At 41.3% G+C, this 16,041-nt stretch overlaps 1 protein-coding gene and 1 non-coding gene across 4 annotated transcripts in view; one reads left to right on the forward strand and one right to left on the reverse strand.

Moving 5' to 3' along the window:
- Window positions 1–15,471, forward strand: part of Znf146 (zinc finger protein 146) — a 17,531-nt gene extending 2,060 nt beyond the window's left edge. For all 3 annotated transcript variants that reach the window (XM_008853845.3, XM_017803412.2, XM_008853846.3), the window contains exons 2-3: window positions 12,249–12,336; window positions 12,596–15,471. In XM_008853845.3, coding sequence (XP_008852067.1) covers window positions 13,237–14,115 — 879 coding nt within the window. In that variant the 5' untranslated portion in view covers window positions 12,249–12,336; window positions 12,596–13,236 and the 3' untranslated portion in view covers window positions 14,116–15,471. The remainder of the gene's footprint in view (window positions 1–12,248; window positions 12,337–12,595) is intronic.
- On the reverse strand, window positions 4,840–4,943 carry LOC115067795. The gene has a single exon (XR_003847162.1). It is a non-coding gene; the product is annotated as a U6 spliceosomal RNA (small nuclear RNA).
- Window positions 15,472–16,041: the final 570 nt, after the last annotated feature.

Genomic DNA, 16,041 nt, shown 5'->3' on the forward strand with positions numbered 1-16,041 from the left:
AGTGAGGAGGGGGCTTTATGAACACTGAAATAACTGAAATTTATTAAAACAAGGTACAGAATGTAGAGTATGCTTTATTTGCAGTAAGAAAATGGGTATCTTTGTGTTTCCATTAAGAAAAACCTTGAGATAAATAAACTTTTCAAAATGACAGTATTGTGGGAATGGGGGAACTAGAACAATAGAGCAAAGGCAACTATCTATGCTTGCTTTCTAACCATGAGTGTAGTATATGTTCTAAAGTGAATTTTTAAAATTGCATTATGTGTGTGTGCTTGGGTGCATGTGGAGGCCAATTTGTGGGAGTCTGTTCTATCATTGGCCCCTGGGGATCCAACTAGCGTCAGGTTTGGCCATAAGTGCCTTTACCTGCTAAGCCGTCTTGCTGTCCTTTAAAGTGAATTTTGTTTTTGTGAGACAGAGCCTCCCTGCAGCTCCAGCTGGCCTAGAATGTACTATGTAGACCAGGCTGGTGTTGATCTCACAGGGATCTGCCTGCCCCTGCTTCTGAAGTGCTGGGATTAAAGATGTGTGCCACAATGCTAATCATGATGGGGGAAAATCTATCCTCAGTGACCCCCAAGTCTGCTAATGCTAATGCTAGCTTCCTCACAGTTGTACAGATGAAAAAGTTAATGTGAAATTCTGAAAATAGACCTGGTATTTATTAAGTACTTGATTAAATGTAAAGTAATACTGTTAATCTCTGTTTTGAAAAAAGTACTTTTGGGGCTGGAGAGATGGCTCAGCTGTTAAGAGCACTGGCTGCTCTTGCAGAAGACCCAAGTTTGGTTCCCAGCACCCACATGGTGGCAAACTACTGTCAGTAACTCTAGTTCTAGGGGATCTGACACCATCTTTTGGCCTCTGGGCATTGCATACATGTGGTATACTTATATCCATGCAGGCAAATCATTCAGATATATAAAATTAAAAAGTACATTTTCTGAGATAATGCTATAGTTCATGTTGTTTATAAGTAGAAATTTCTGAAGACATGTATAGATGCAGTTTTCTAATGTGTATATCTTTTCTTTTTGTGTGTGTGGGGGGTGTCTTTTTGAGACAAGGTCTCCTGTAGCCCTAGCTGGCCTGAAACTCACTATGTAGACCAGGCTGACCTTGAACTCACAGAGATACACCTGCCCTCTGCCTCCTGAGTGCTGGGACTAAAGGCATGCGCCACCACGTCTGGCTTATTTTCTGTATCTTAATCTTTTTTTTTTCCTTTGGTCTTTTTGAGACAGGGTCTCCCTGTAGCCCCAGCTGTCCTGGAACTCGCTATGTAGACCAGGCTGGCCTTGAACTCACAGAGATCCGCCTGCCTCTGCTGGAACCAAAGGTGTGCGCCACCACACCCTGCAGTTTCCACGTCTTAATCAGCTCATTGTGTTTTGTGCTCTGCCATCAGACTTTTAGCTTGTGAATTCCTCTTCAGTTGACTCACATTCTCACTTGACCTAGTTTAGCCTCTTTTTGAGATGAGCTGTACCCTGTAACTCACTATGCATCCCAGACTGGTCTTGAACTTGCCAAAGTCCTTCTGTCTCTGCCTTCTGAGTGCCTAGATTATGGGCGTGTGCCAAGGCTAGCTCCATAGTCACCTGCAGTGCCTGAGGAGTCCCCTTAATGTTTTCGGGATCATGACTCAGGTAAAACTGACTTAGGAAAGGATTTCAATGTGAGCCAATGTGAAGTAGAGTTGGGGTAGGATTTTATTATTATTATTTATTTATTTATGGGTATGTGTGTGTGAGTGTGCCCCTGAGTGTCACATTGCGTGTGGAAATTGGGACTTGAGGAAGACAGTTCCTTCTTCCACTAAGATTGAACTCAGGTTGTCAGGCTTGGCAGCAAGTACCTTTAGAGACCCACTAACGTACCTCACCAGTCCCAGAGTTGGAGTTTATTAAAAGTTAACATAGGGTATCATTTAGCACAGGCTACCCTTGAACTGGCTATGTAGCTGAAGCTGATCTTGTCGCCACTTCCTGATCCCTAGAATTACAGAGGTGTGCTACCACAGCTGGTTTATGTGACACTGGGGATTGAACCCAGGACTTCTTGCATGCTAAGCAGTCTACCAACCACACCATACACTGTCATCTTTGGTATTTTAATATAGACTTTAAAAGCACAAGGCTTAAAAAGAGGCACCGAGGAAGAAAGACTGATCCTAAGCCCCTGGGTGTGGGTTGTCAGAGAAGAGTTCCATTTCATTGGCTCTGTAATAGTCATACCATTTTGGTGGGTTTGGAGTTACTGCTAAGGAATTCCCCTGAGATCTCTGGTATTTTCTGAGGTATACCTGACAGGATACAGTTGATAAACCTCTAGATCCTGGAGATGCAGGATGTTGGGATATCATCACTGTAAACAAAGTTAATAGTCTCATTTAAGATTTCCAGGAAATGTCTGGGAGAGGAGTAATTCACTACCTAAGGTCACATATGGTCCAGCCATCATCAGGGTTCATTGGTATTTTACATAAAATATCTTTGGGCTAAGGAGATGGCTCATTTGGTAAAGTATCTGTCATGCAAGCATGAGGACCTTAGTTCAGATCCCCAGCACTCACATAGTAAGCCAGGCATGATGCTGTGCTTAGTACTGGGAGGGACAGAGACGGGCAGATTCCTAGAGCTCATTGGCTAGCTAGCCTAGCTTGAATTTTTGTGCTCTTGGTTCAGTGAGAGACCCTTTCTCATAAAAATAAGGTAGATAGAAGACAGCTGATGACTTCTGGTCTCTACACATGTGCCCACACAGTCACACACTCACAGGAGCATGCACGTACACCACACACAGAGATCTGTATATGAAAGACTATTTCCCGTACCTTGGCCACCTTAATTATGTTGCAATTCTTGCTTTTCACCTGACGAGGTTTAAGTCAGACTCCTTCCCTGTCCCTATCATCTTTGCTATCTGTCTTTTTTGAGGTTTTTTTTTTTTTTTTTTTTGGAAACAGGGTCTCACTATGTAGCTCTGTCTGCCCTGGAACTTACTATGTAGATCAGGCTGTCTCCGCCTCCTGAGTGCTAGAGTTAAAGCCATGAGCTACCGAGTGCGGCTCTTCCATGCTTTCTGTCCTGCCTCAGCTTCTTTGCATCTTTCTTCAATTAACAGTATGTTCTGGGAATGTCCTCCCCCCCTCCCCGTTTTTTGTTTGAGATAGAGTTTCATGTAGCCCAGGCTGGCCTCAAGTTCATCCCCCCCCTTTTTTCTTTTTTTCTTAGACAGCATCTTTGCTATATAGCCCAGGCTGACCTCAAACTCATAGTGATTCTCCTATGTCTCCCAAGTGCTGGAATTACAGGTATGTGCTGCCATCATGCATGCCTAAAATGCCTCCTTGGTTGTCTTTTTAAAACTACTGTGGGGTTTCCCAGTGTGGATGTACTACAGTTGATTGGCTTAGTCTCCGTTTGGTGAACATTTGGCTTTCAGTCCTTGCTCTTACTAGCAGTGTGGCAGTGAGTACCCAGCGGTGTCATTTTGTACTGGGCAGGAGGAGCACTGCTGAAGTGGACCACTCCGAGTGGGATTGCTTGGAGGGTAAGTGCTCATGGTGCTGCCACAGCAACGTGCAGAAGCATCTTTTAGGAACCTTAGTAGCAGACTGGTGTTGAATATTTGATTTTTAAAACTATTTTTTAATTTTTATGTGTATAAGTGTATTGCCTGCATGTATGTAAGTGCACCTGTGTGGTGCAGTCTCAGGGGAGGCCGAAGAAGGCATTGGATCCCCTGGAGTTAGAGTTACAGAAAGTTATTAGCTGTTATGTGAGTTCTGGGAACTGAACCCAGGTCCTCTGCCAGAGTAGCCAGTGAGTGATCTCAACCACTGAGCCATCTCTACAGCCCTGGTTTTTTTCTTTTAATTTAAACTATTTAAACTTTTTTAAATAAATAATTTATTGAGAATTTCATACATGCGTATGTTTGATCAAATCCATCCCCACTCCCTCCTCTCCAACTCCTCCCATATCTCCCCATCACTTTTTTCTGACAACCTTCATGTACTCTTTCTTTCTTTTTTTTTTTGGGGGGCTTTTTGCTACTCTAATGTTCCCCCCTCTGAAGAGGTAACCCTAAAATCTTTTAGGGATTAGATAAGAGCTCCCAAATTCTTTTGACATTTTTGGCCTTTGGAACAGAGTATGTTGCTAAGCAGCCCAAGGACATTATGACTTTTATCTAAGAAACTGGCTGCTTTTCTTTGAAGTCTTTTTGCCCTAACTGCCTAGCCAATTCCTACCTCTTTTTTTTTTTTTTTTTTACAGGGTCTCCCTGTAGCCCCAGCTGTCCTGGAACTCACTATGTAGACCAAGCTGGCCTCAAACCCACAGAGATCTGCCTGCCTCTGCCTCCTGGGTGTTGGGATTTAAGGTGTGTGCCACCACCCAGCTTCTCCATTGTATTTTTTTTTTAATTTATTTTACTGGCCTTGAACTCACAGAGATCCACCTGCCTCTGCCTCCCAAGTGCTGGGATTAAAGGTGTGCGCCACCACGCCCGGCTACCTACCTCCTATTCTTATCACACCATCCTCTGAAGAGGTTACCCACATTGCCGATAGGGAATCAGGACACAGACCACTCTGGCATCTTCCATGCTGAACAGGGATGTAGGATGAAGCAATTGGAGTACCCCTTCAGTGGGTCTATCTAAAAGACTCCCAAATTGCATAACTCTTATCTCTAGGGGGAAAAGAAAGTCCTTGAATCATGAATAGGAGATGTGAAGAAGTAAAGGCAAGAGTAATTAGCATTACAAGTTCTAGACAGGGAGCTAGAAAAAAGTCAGAACAGGGCAATTTTCAAATGTTCATATGAAAAAAATATGGAATTCTTCACGAATTTGCGTGTCATCCTTGCGCAGGGGCCATGCTAATCTCTGTATCTTTCCAATTTTAGTATATGTGCTGCCAAAGCGAGCACAACAATTTAAACATTTTTTATTTATATATGTATCTGTGTGTGTGCCCGCGTGTGCGCGCCCACAGAGGCCAAAAGAGGGCGTTGGCTCCTCGAGCTGAAGTTACAGGCAGTTGTGGGCAGCTTGATGTGGGTGCTGGGAATGGAACTCTGGTTTTCTGCAAGTGTTCTTTGTTCTTTTGTTGTTTTGTTTTAGTTTGTTTTGGTTGGGTTTTTTGTTTTTGGGCCAGCGTCTCCCTAGCCCAAGCTGGCCTGGAACTTACTATGTGGACCAGGCTGGCCTCAGTCTCACAGAGATCTGCCTACCCCTGCTTCCAGAGTGTTGGAGTCAAAAGCATGTGTTACCTCATCCAGCAAGTGTTTGTTTGTTTGTTTATTTATTTATTTATTAATAATATTATTTTCATTTTTTATGCAGGAGTGTATTGCCTGAATATATGTAAGTGTACCTGTGTTGTGCAATGACCTTGGAGATCAGAAGAGAGTGTCAGATCCCCTGGAACTGGAGTTATCACCATGTGGGTGCTGGGAATCGAGCCCAGGTCCTCTGTAAGAGCAGCCTGTGTTCTTAACTGCTAAGCCATCTCTCTCCAACCCAAAGTGTTCTTTTTTTAAAATTATTTTTATTTAAGTGTGTGTGTGTGTGTGTGTGTGCATGTACATGTGCATGTGTGTACAGTTGCCTGAAGAGACCAGAAGTGTTAGAAACTTTGGAGCTGGAGTTACAGACCCTTGTGAGCTACCTGACCTGGGTACTGGGATCTGAACTTGGGTCCTCTGTGAGAGTAGCACGTGCTCTTAACTGCTGAGCTATCCCTTTAGCCCTCTGCCAGCATTTTTAACATGGAGCAGTCTGTCCAGCCCCCAATATTTGATCTTCTTTTCTTTTTTTTGGTCTTTTTGAAACGATCTCCCTGTAGCCCCAGCAGACCTGGAACCCACTATGTAGACCAGGCTGCCCTTGAGCTCACAGAAATCTGCCTGCCTCTGCCTCCCAAGCGCTGAGACTACAGGCAGATCTTTTTTTCTTTTAGCCAGAGGTCTGAATGAGAATTAGCTGTATCTTAATGTAGGTTTCCTTTATATTGCTTGGTATGAGTGTTACTTAGTGTGAGGTCTTAAATAGTCTTTCATCTGTGTAAAGGTCAAAGGCATTCATTTGAGACTTATATTCTTTGTTTCTTGAGACAGTGTTCCTTATCTGAGGCTGAGGCTTGTATCTGAGGATGACCTTGAATTTCTGATCCCCTGCCTCCACTTCTGAGTGCTAGGACTCTTGAGTGCTGGGTTGTGAGCAAGCTCTCCCAGCAGAGCTACACCCCACTCTTGTAGGTGTTATTTGTACATTGGAAGGTGTAAGCCCTAGGAGAAGTGAATTGGTGCGTTTTTTCAAAGTTTTTATTGTGTTTTGACATTGTTTCTAGTGGTTTTCTTTCTAAATTGTCCATAATCAGAATGCCTGTGTGTGTGCGTGCGTGCGTGCACGCGTGTGCCTGCATATACTTACCTTTAATGTATCATCATAGTCAAGCTTTTTTATTCCCAAATTTTGTCCATGTTTTTGAATTCTTACAAGGCTGTGTTTGGCAATAGGTTTCATTCCTTTTTATATTTTTTAACCCGTTATATGTGGTATATACATCCAGGCTTCTTCCAGTTGCCTACCCTGGTCTTCCAGTACTGTTTGTTAGAAAGTCTTAGTGTAACTGGAGTTTTGGGGCAAAAGCCCAGCTCTGGCTTCCCCAATAGGCTACTGTCAGCCACCTATCCCAATGGACAGAGCCCAGTAATGGTGAAGAGCAGAGAAAGGAATTTAATCAGTGTGGCCACTTCAGGAAGAATGAGTAAAGGGGTCCTGTGACCCAAGGCTGTCTTCAAAGATACTGACATGAAAGTTAGATTTAAATTAAAGAATTGGGGCTGGGACTAAGCAGCCCTGGTCAAGTTGTGTTCTCCTTGATCTTTGTCTCAGTTCTGGTTCTTGTAGGTAGTCTAAGGAAGTTGTTTCAGCCGTCATCTGAGGATACCAGTCTGGTTCCTGGGAGATGCTCTGTTACTGCTTTCACCTTCCTCATTGTAGATAATCTTCCTCATTTGGAGGAATCTGTCCTGGACAGACTTGCTCTTCTTGGAATCCAAGGTCACCATAAATTTAGGGCGTGACTTGTGTCTGTGACTCCAGTCTTGAGGAGCTATGAGGTAGGTGGTTGTGTAGACAGGCACTCCTTGAGTGACCAACATGCCTATGCGGAGTCCAGCCAGAGTCCAACCTAAACAAAGGAAAGGAGACAGACACAAAAGGAAGGCAGGAGCACCCAAGCTTTTATGTCGCTAGGTTTTTTGTTTGTTTGTTTTTAAAAAATATTTATTTTTATTGTATATGTATGTGTATATTGCCTGCATGTAGGTAAGTGCACCCGTGTTGTGCAATGCCCACAGAGGATAGAAGAGACTGTTGGATCCCCTGGAACTGGAGTTACAGACAGTTGTTAGCTGCCATGTAGGTGCTGGGATTCAAACCCGGGTTTTCTGCAAGAACAACCAGTGTTCTTAACCTCTAACCCATCTCTCCAGCCCCTCCAACTAGGTTTTTTTTTTTTAAAGATTAAAAAAAATTATTCTTTAAAAAATTTTATGTATGTAGGGGTGGTATGTGCACATGCGTATAGGTGCCCTCAGGCCAGAGGTATCAGATCCCCTGGAGTTGGAGTTATAGGTGCTTATGAGCTCCTGACATGAGTGCTGGGAACTGAACTCTGGTCCTTTGCAAGAGCAACGCATGCTTTTAGCTGCTAAGCTCTCACCAGCCCCTCATCCTGGCTTTTTTTTTTTTTTTTTAAGATTTTTAATTTTTGTGAATGTATGTGTGCTTTCATGTATGTTCTCACACCATATACACGCCAGGTACCTGCAGAGCCTGGATGAGGACTTTTGATTTTCTGGAATTGAAGTTACAGGTGATTATGAGCTGCCATGTGAGTGCTGGGAATCAAAACTGGGTCCTCTGTGAGAGTAACAAGTGCTCTTAACTGCTGAGCCATTCTCCAGCTCCCTTCATCCTGTTTTTAATTACTTTGTAGGTCCATATGAGGAGTCAATGCTTTTTGCAAAAGCACCCCTTATATTACGATCCTATTTTAAGATGCTACTTTGAGCTAGTTATGATGACTCATGTCTGTAATCCCAGCACTTGATAGGTTGAGGCAAGAGATTTGATGTAAGTTTAAAGCTAGTCTGGATTACAGAGTGAGTTCCAGGTCAGTTTGGGCTACAGATAAGACCTGTCTCCATAAACTAAAAAACAGCGAAAAAGATGCCACTTTGATACTATTCTAAATTCTCACACGTATTTGATCTGTTTCAGGACTTTATATTATTGATCCGTCAGTATGAATTTATGCTTACCTTTTTATTATTGAAGCTTTATGATTGTGTTTTAGTATCTGAATTAATCTTTTACTTTTTGTTTTGTGAAACAAGTTCTCAAACTGTAGCGTTTGTGTATCTGAAAATGCTTTATTTTATTTAATGACTTTAGTTGATGGGTTAATTGTAGAAGTTGATTTCTCTTAGAATTTTGTGTTCTAATTTTCTGTGATTTTTTTTTTTTTTTTTTAAAGACTTATTTTTATTTGCTGGTCATGGTGGCGTAGGCCTTTAGTTCCAGCACTCAGGAGGCAGAGGCAGGTAGATCTCTGTGAGTTGGAGACCTGTCAGGGCTACATAGTGAGACTGCTCTCAACCCCCCCCCCCCCCAAAAAAAAAAAAAGATAATCAAGTGGCTGGGTGTGGTGGTGCATGCCTTTAATCCCAGCACTTGGGAGGCAGAGGTAGGTGGATCTTTGTGAGTTCGAGGCCAGCCTGGTCTACATAGTAAGTTCTAGGACAGCTGGGGCTACAAGGAGACCCTGTCTCAAAAACTACAGAAAAAAAAAAAGATAATCAAGTGGACCATAGTGATTTACACCTGTAAATCTAGTACAGTGATGTGGAGGCAAGAAGAGCCATACAAGTTCAAAGCCACCCTGGTCAACATAGAGCGTTCTAGGCCAGTAAGAATTATATAGCAAACCTTGTCTCAAAAAAACAACAAAAAAAAAATATAGTGATAGCTTTGTTGTTGTTCTAATCAGTTTTATCCTTTTTCTGAGATTTCTTTCACTCCTGTATTTCTTTGGTTTATCCTCTGAATTTGTCATTAAGCCACCTGCAGATAGCCAGGCAAAGGTAAAGTAATACCCTTTCCGGTAAGGAGACCCTGTTCTTCGTATACAGTATAATCTGTCTCATCTCCTCACAGTCTTAATTGCCCTTTTAAAAAATGATCTCACATGTCCCCAGTTGACCTCAAATTTACTATGTAGTCAGTGATGACCTCTACTTCTGATCCTCCAGCTTTCCTTCTCAAGTGATGGAACTCTAAACCTGTCCCACCACACCTTGGATCCTTTATAGTTCTGAGTGTTGCTTATTCTGTGTCTTTTCTTCAACGAGCATCCATCCTTCCATTTTTTTTTTTGAGATGCATGAATTCCTTCATTTCTTTCTGATAGTTCATGTACAAACCAGTTTTCTTGATTGAAATTAGCTTCTTCTAGGTATCTTTACATACATATAAACTTCCTCAAATGAGTCTGTTATACCTTGAAAACCTGCCATAAATTTTCCATTATTAAAAGTTAGGACTGGTAGGGGCTGAAGAGATGGCTCAGCAGTTAAGAGCACTGGCTGCTCTTGGAGGACCCAGGTTCAGTGTGCAGCATTCACATGGTGACTAACACCATCTGGAACTCCAGTTCCAGGAGATCCAATGTGCTGTTCTGTCAGGCATTACATCACACAGTGCACTTATATACGTCTAAGTAAAACACCTCATACACATAAAAATAAAAACAAATAATATCAAAAAACATTAGGACTGGTGAGATAGCTCAGTGGGTAAAGGCACTTGCCACCAAGTTTGACAACCTGAGTTTCATCCCCAGGTCCCACATGGTGGAAGGCAAGAACTGACTCCAAGTTATTCTCTGACCTCCAAGTATGTATACATATACATAAAATAAATGAATACAGATCTCTGTGAGTTCAAGGCCAGCCTGGTCTACATAGTGAGTTCCAGGACAGCTGGGGCTACAGGGAGACCGTGTCTCAAAAAGACAAAAAAATAATAATAATAATAAATAAATAAATGTGAAAAATGAAAGGTAATCAACAGAATTGGGGTATGACCATGGTAGAGTGCTTGTCTAGCATGAGCAAGGTTCTAGGTTTGATCTCCAGCACTACTTTTTAAAATTAAATTGGTATCTGTTCTAACATTCTTTTTGTGTGTGGATGGGGGTATACATACCCATTTTGGGTGTGTGGAGGCCAGAGTCTATGTAAGTTGTCCACCTTGATCACTCTCCACCTTGTCTCACTGAACCTGGAGCTCACTGATTCAGCCATTTTGGGTGGCTAGTGAACATCAGGAATCCACCTGTCTGCCTTTCCCACTTTGGGATTACAGGCAAGTGCCTGGCTTTTCACATGGCTTCTGGAGATCCAAACTCAGCTCCTCATGCTTGTGCAGCAAGCATCTTGATCAAGCCATCTCCCTAGGTGCCACTGCCCAGCCCTCCTTTTTTTTTTTTTTTTAATCAGACTGGTTGAACGTAAGGCCTTGTGCATCCTGGGCAAGTACTCTATCACTGAGCTACAGCCACAGCCCTTGATGTTTTCTATAAATCCTTTTCTAATCTTCGTTTCAGCCATTTTCTCTTATGGGGTATTGGTAGTAAGCAATTGTTGGTATTCAAGTGGACTTTTATGTGTTTGTATGATGTGTGTGAGTGCAGGCACGTGTGCTAGCACACAAGTGGAGGATAGAGGACAACTGTGGGTGTTAGTCCTAATTTGTTTGACGTAGGGGCTCTTTGTTCACCAGTGCATATGAGGCTCGCTGGCCCTCAAGCTTCTGGGGCTACTCCTGTCTTCTTTCCCATCTTGCCATAGCTATGCTGGAATTAGACACCTGCTAGCACACCCAGCTTTCTGTATTCTGGTGATTCAAACTAAGGTCCTCACACTTGCACAGCAAGGGCTTTATCCACTGAGCCATCTCCCCAGCTGCCTTACCTGAGTTCAGTCCCTGGGACGTACCTGGTAGGAGAGAACTTTCTCCTGCTGGTTGTCCTCTGAGCTCCACACACATACCATGGCATATATGTACCCTACTGCACACACAATAAATAAAAATGTAAGAAAATTGTTAAAAAATATTTTTTAAAAAGGACCGTGCTGTATGGGCTGTGTTAGCAGATTGATAATTATGTCATTTTATGTAGTCATTTCATCCTGTTGAGTAATTCCACATTGTTAAACAATTTACTGATTTCTTTTTGGTCTTTTTGAGACAGAGTCTTTTTGTTGCCCAGGTGGCCTGGAATTCACTATGTAGAACAGGCTTGCCTTGAACTCAGAGATCCACCTGCCTCTGCCACTGGGATTAAAGGCTGCGCTACCACGTCCAGCACCAATTTACTGATTTCTTAAATGGGAAAGATTTATTTTTCAAGAGTAACCTAAGCTCTGTAAACCCATGAATCTTTCACCTAGCCATCCTTTATAAGGGTTCTCTTAAAATTCAGTTAGATATTGGTCACATGGAGTTTTTTTTCCTCTTACCATTCTGGGATATTTAGGCTAGTAGAATTAATCCCTGTAAGTGCAATCCCCATACACAAAAGTTTTAAATTTTTTTAATTTTTAAAAAATTCATTTTATATGTATGAATGTATTGCCTGCGTGTATCTAAGTGCACCCATGTCGTGCAATGCCTGCAGAAGATAGTAGAGGGTGTTGGATCCCCTGGAACTGTTATGGATGGTTGTTAGCTGATATGTGGGTGCTGGAATTCAAACCTGGGTCCTCTGCAAGAGCAGTCAGTGCTCTTAACTACTGAGCTATCTCTCTAACCCTTTTATTTTTATTTTTGAGGTAGTCTCATGTAACCCAGGGTAGCTTTGAACTCTTTATGCAGCTAAAGGTGGCTTTGAACTAATCTTTCTGCCTCTACCTTCCAAGTGCTGGGGATTACAGGAGTGGGAAAAATACTTGGCTTGGGGGAGGGGAGGGTGAACCTTGAACTTCATGAATGCTAGGTAAGCACTCTTACCATTGAACTATATCCTAAGCTGTCTGAAATTGTATTATCCATAATGGGAAATTACACAGATAATTCTATAGCCTAAAGGTAGTATTTGTCAAGTGTTTACCATGTACCACCCATGGTTCCTTTAAATGATGATTCTTTGTGATTTGTTGTAGAAGCTGAGAAAATGACAAGTACATAGAGCAGCATCAAGATTTGGGAGGCCAGTTGAATCTGTCTCAAAGTATAGACCAAGGATAAAAGGTGAGTGTGAGAGAATTGGAGTGCACACCTTTAATCCTAGTACTTGGAAGGTAGAAGCAGACAGATCTCTGTGAGATTGAGGCAACATGGTCTATATATATATAGTGAGTTCCAGGCCAACCGGGGCTATAGTGAGACCTTGTCTCAAGAAACTAGGGAGGAAAAAAAAAAAAAATGAAAAAGAAAGAAAATTGGAATAACCTTTTTTTCTGCTCCTAGACTTCATTTCTTTTTAATTTCTTTCTTTTTTGTTTTTCAGCTACTTTCTTCAAAACAGACTTCATTCTTGAAAGACAACCTTTTTGAAATTTTGAGTTCAAAACATAATTTATACTTAAACAGAAAGGAAGTCATATAGGAAAGAATCAACTGTTTGGAAATCCTCTACCGCAGCTTAGTCCTTATGGTTATAATTCCTTGCAAGTAGAAACCAGTGCAGAAAGGCCTGCGGCTTAGAAACTGCCTCATTTGGAAGCAGAACACTCATACTAGAGGAAAAGCCTATGAATTTGCCAAATGTAGGGAGGCATTTCCTCACATGTCCCATCTCATTGAGCATAGAAGCCATGCTGAGAGGAAGCCCTGGGTTTCTAAGGAATATTGAAAAGCTTTTAGCTAGATGACAGATCTCTAACAGCAGAAAATTCATCCTGGAGAGAAACAAGTGAACATTGCACAGTGTCATTAGCTATTAGAAAAGTTATACTAGAGAGAAAGATTTGTACTGAGAAGGTAAAACTTTCTCTCAGACTTTGTCCCTTACTGCATTTGAGACATCAGACACAGAAGCCTTAGAGCTGTAAGAAATGTGGAAATATCCTCAGCCAAGCGTAAACCCTCATTCATCAAAACTTTTATACTGGAGACAAACCTTGTGAATGTTGTAAAACTTCCATTCAGATGTCACACCTCAATCAGCAAAGAATTTTGAGTGGGGGAAACCCCTATGCCTGTAAGGTATGTGGGAAACTCTTTAGCCACAAATCAAATCTCACAGAACATGAGCATTTTCATAATAGAGAGAAACCTTTTGAATGTAACGAATGTGGAAAAGCCTTTAGCCAAAAGCAATATGTCATTAAACATCAGAACACCCATACTGGAGAGAAGCTTTTTGAATGTAATGATTGTGGAAAGTCCTTTAGCCAGAAAGAAAACTTGCTTACCCATCAGAAAATTCACACTGGAGAGAAACCTTTTGAGTGCAAAGATTGTGGGAAAGCTTTCATTCAGAAGTCAAACCTCATCAGACATCAGAGAACTCACACAGGCGAGAAGCCCTTCATATGTAAGGAGTGTGGGAAAACCTTTAGTGGAAAATCAAACCTTACTGAGCATGAGAAAATCCATATTGGTGAGAAACCCTTTAAGTGTAATGAGTGTGGAACAGCTTTTGGCCAGAAAAAGTACCTCATAAAGCATCAAAACATTCACACTGGAGAGAAACCCTATGAATGTAATGAATGTGGAAAAGCCTTCTCTCAACGAACATCACTTATTGTGCACGTGAGAATTCATTCAGGTGATAAACCTTATGAGTGCAATGTATGTGGGAAAGCCTTCTCTCAGAGTTCATCTCTAACAGTGCATGTGAGGAGCCACACAGGTGAGAAACCCTATGGTTGTAATGAATGTGGGAAAGCCTTTTCTCAGTTCTCAACCCTGGCCCTGCATTTGAGAATACACACAGGTAAAAAGCCTTATCAGTGTAGTGAGTGTGGAAAGGCTTTCAGTCAGAAGTCACACCATATTAGACACCAAAAAATCCATACTCATTAAAAACCTATGAATAGATTCAGTGTGGGAATGTGTTCATTAAGAAGTTATACCTCATGGTGCATCATTCGATCGTTCTGAAGCTAGGCACTACAAATGAGGTGAACTTTTCACCAATGCTAAAATGTAACAGACACCCGAGAATTCATCCTGAAGAGAAAGACATTTTGATGATTAAAAGCCAGTGCGATAAGAAAAACCCACAACAGACAGCAAAACTAATGCTGGAACTTACTAAGCATACTCATCTAAAATTGAGAGTGGAAAACAGGTCTGTTAATGTTGTCAGCAGAGATCTGGAGATCTTTACCAGTGTATTAGAAGAAATAATTTTTATGATCATTTACAGTAATATAAAACTTGTGTAGAGTCAAAAGAACTGCAAAGATTCCAGAAAGATACCTATGCATTGCAGAATCCAGACTGAAAGGAATGGTGTTAGGAGAACACCAAGACTACGTTTGGAAGTAAATTGTTCTCATGAGGAGGGAAGAGAACACAGCGCAAACTATACACAGTAGTAGAAGTAAAATCTATGGAGATTGAAAGCAGAAATATAAAAATGCAAGGTTATGACCTTGGGAGTAGGAAAACATTCCTTGTAGCATTTGAAAATACTTAGCAATTCTCATGAGTATTTATACTCAGGTAGATGCCAGGAAATTTACCGTGACTTAGAGTAGCGAAATATGAGAAAGACCTGAAATGCCTGTTGGGAATGGAATGAGGAACTCTTAGGTGGACAACTATGCAGGTATCTGTAAAATGCAGCAAATGAGCTCCATGTGTATGAATGGAAAGATGCTAGAAGTGTAGGGGGGAGACTCAAGTTGCAGAATGATGCATATAGTACCGTGATTTTCTGTAAACTTAAAATTTCCTTCATGAAACTCAGTTTATATCGATATGAACACACATGTATGTAAGTGTTTTTGAGATACATCAGAAGGATACAGACCAACTCCCCAGAGTGTTGGCCTCTGAAGAGTGGAGAAGGGAAGGGAGTGGTGTGGGCGGTGGGTGGGGAGGGGGCTTCAGCTTTTTATATAAGCATTTCTCTTAAAGACTGCAAGTAAATGTATGAAGATACTGGCTAATTCTCAGTTGTGGTATATGGATATCTTGTCTTATTTTTTGTACTTTTCTGTATTTTTCAAATTTTTCAAAAATTAATAAGAAAGGAGGTAAAGGTAGGAGCGCTGTACCTGTAGAAATGTTCTAGTGGATTAATTCCCAATCAAATATTAAGCTTTTATAGAAAATATTTCTAAAACTTTATTAACAATGAATGGATGGACTTGACACTATGTAATATGAAATTATCTATTTTATTAAAATTAAAAATGACAGCATACTCAATCTTTTCATTTTAGCATGTTACAGTATGGAGCGTATGGCTTTTGTCCTTATATTTCTAATATTTGCAAAATAATGTGAGCTTAGAAACTTAAGAGCTTTACATTAATGTACTTCCGTGGACATCGTTTGAAAGGTGGAGTGTTTCATTCCTCCCACTACTTTGACAAATGCACCTTTTTTGTTTCTTTTCCTGCCTAAGGGGGAGTTGGATGGGTGGCTCAGACCTATTATATTTCTTGAAGATCTTTAAATTTAAATTTTTATTATTTTATGTGTATGAGTGTATTGTCTGCATGTATGTCAGAAGAGGTCAGAAGAGGGAGTTGGATCCCCTGGAACTGGAGTTACGGATGGATGTAGGTGGTGGGAATCAAACCCAGGTCCTCTGCAAGAGCAGTCAGAGCTCCAGATCTTTAAATTTTAATCCTTCATCACAGTGTAACTTGGTACAGAATATTTGCTTTTGTGTGTTATGGGTATGCATGTGTTATGTTCAGGTGCACATGTTTATGGAAGCCAGAGGACAGGCTCAGGTGCTGTTCCATGTGCTTTTTTTGTTTGTTTTGATTT

This window comes from Nannospalax galili, unplaced genomic scaffold (assembly GCF_000622305.1).
Source record: "Nannospalax galili isolate Female #2095 unplaced genomic scaffold, S.galili_v1.0 scaffold886, whole genome shotgun sequence".
Classification (NCBI taxonomy): domain Eukaryota; kingdom Metazoa; phylum Chordata; class Mammalia; order Rodentia; family Spalacidae; genus Nannospalax; species Nannospalax galili.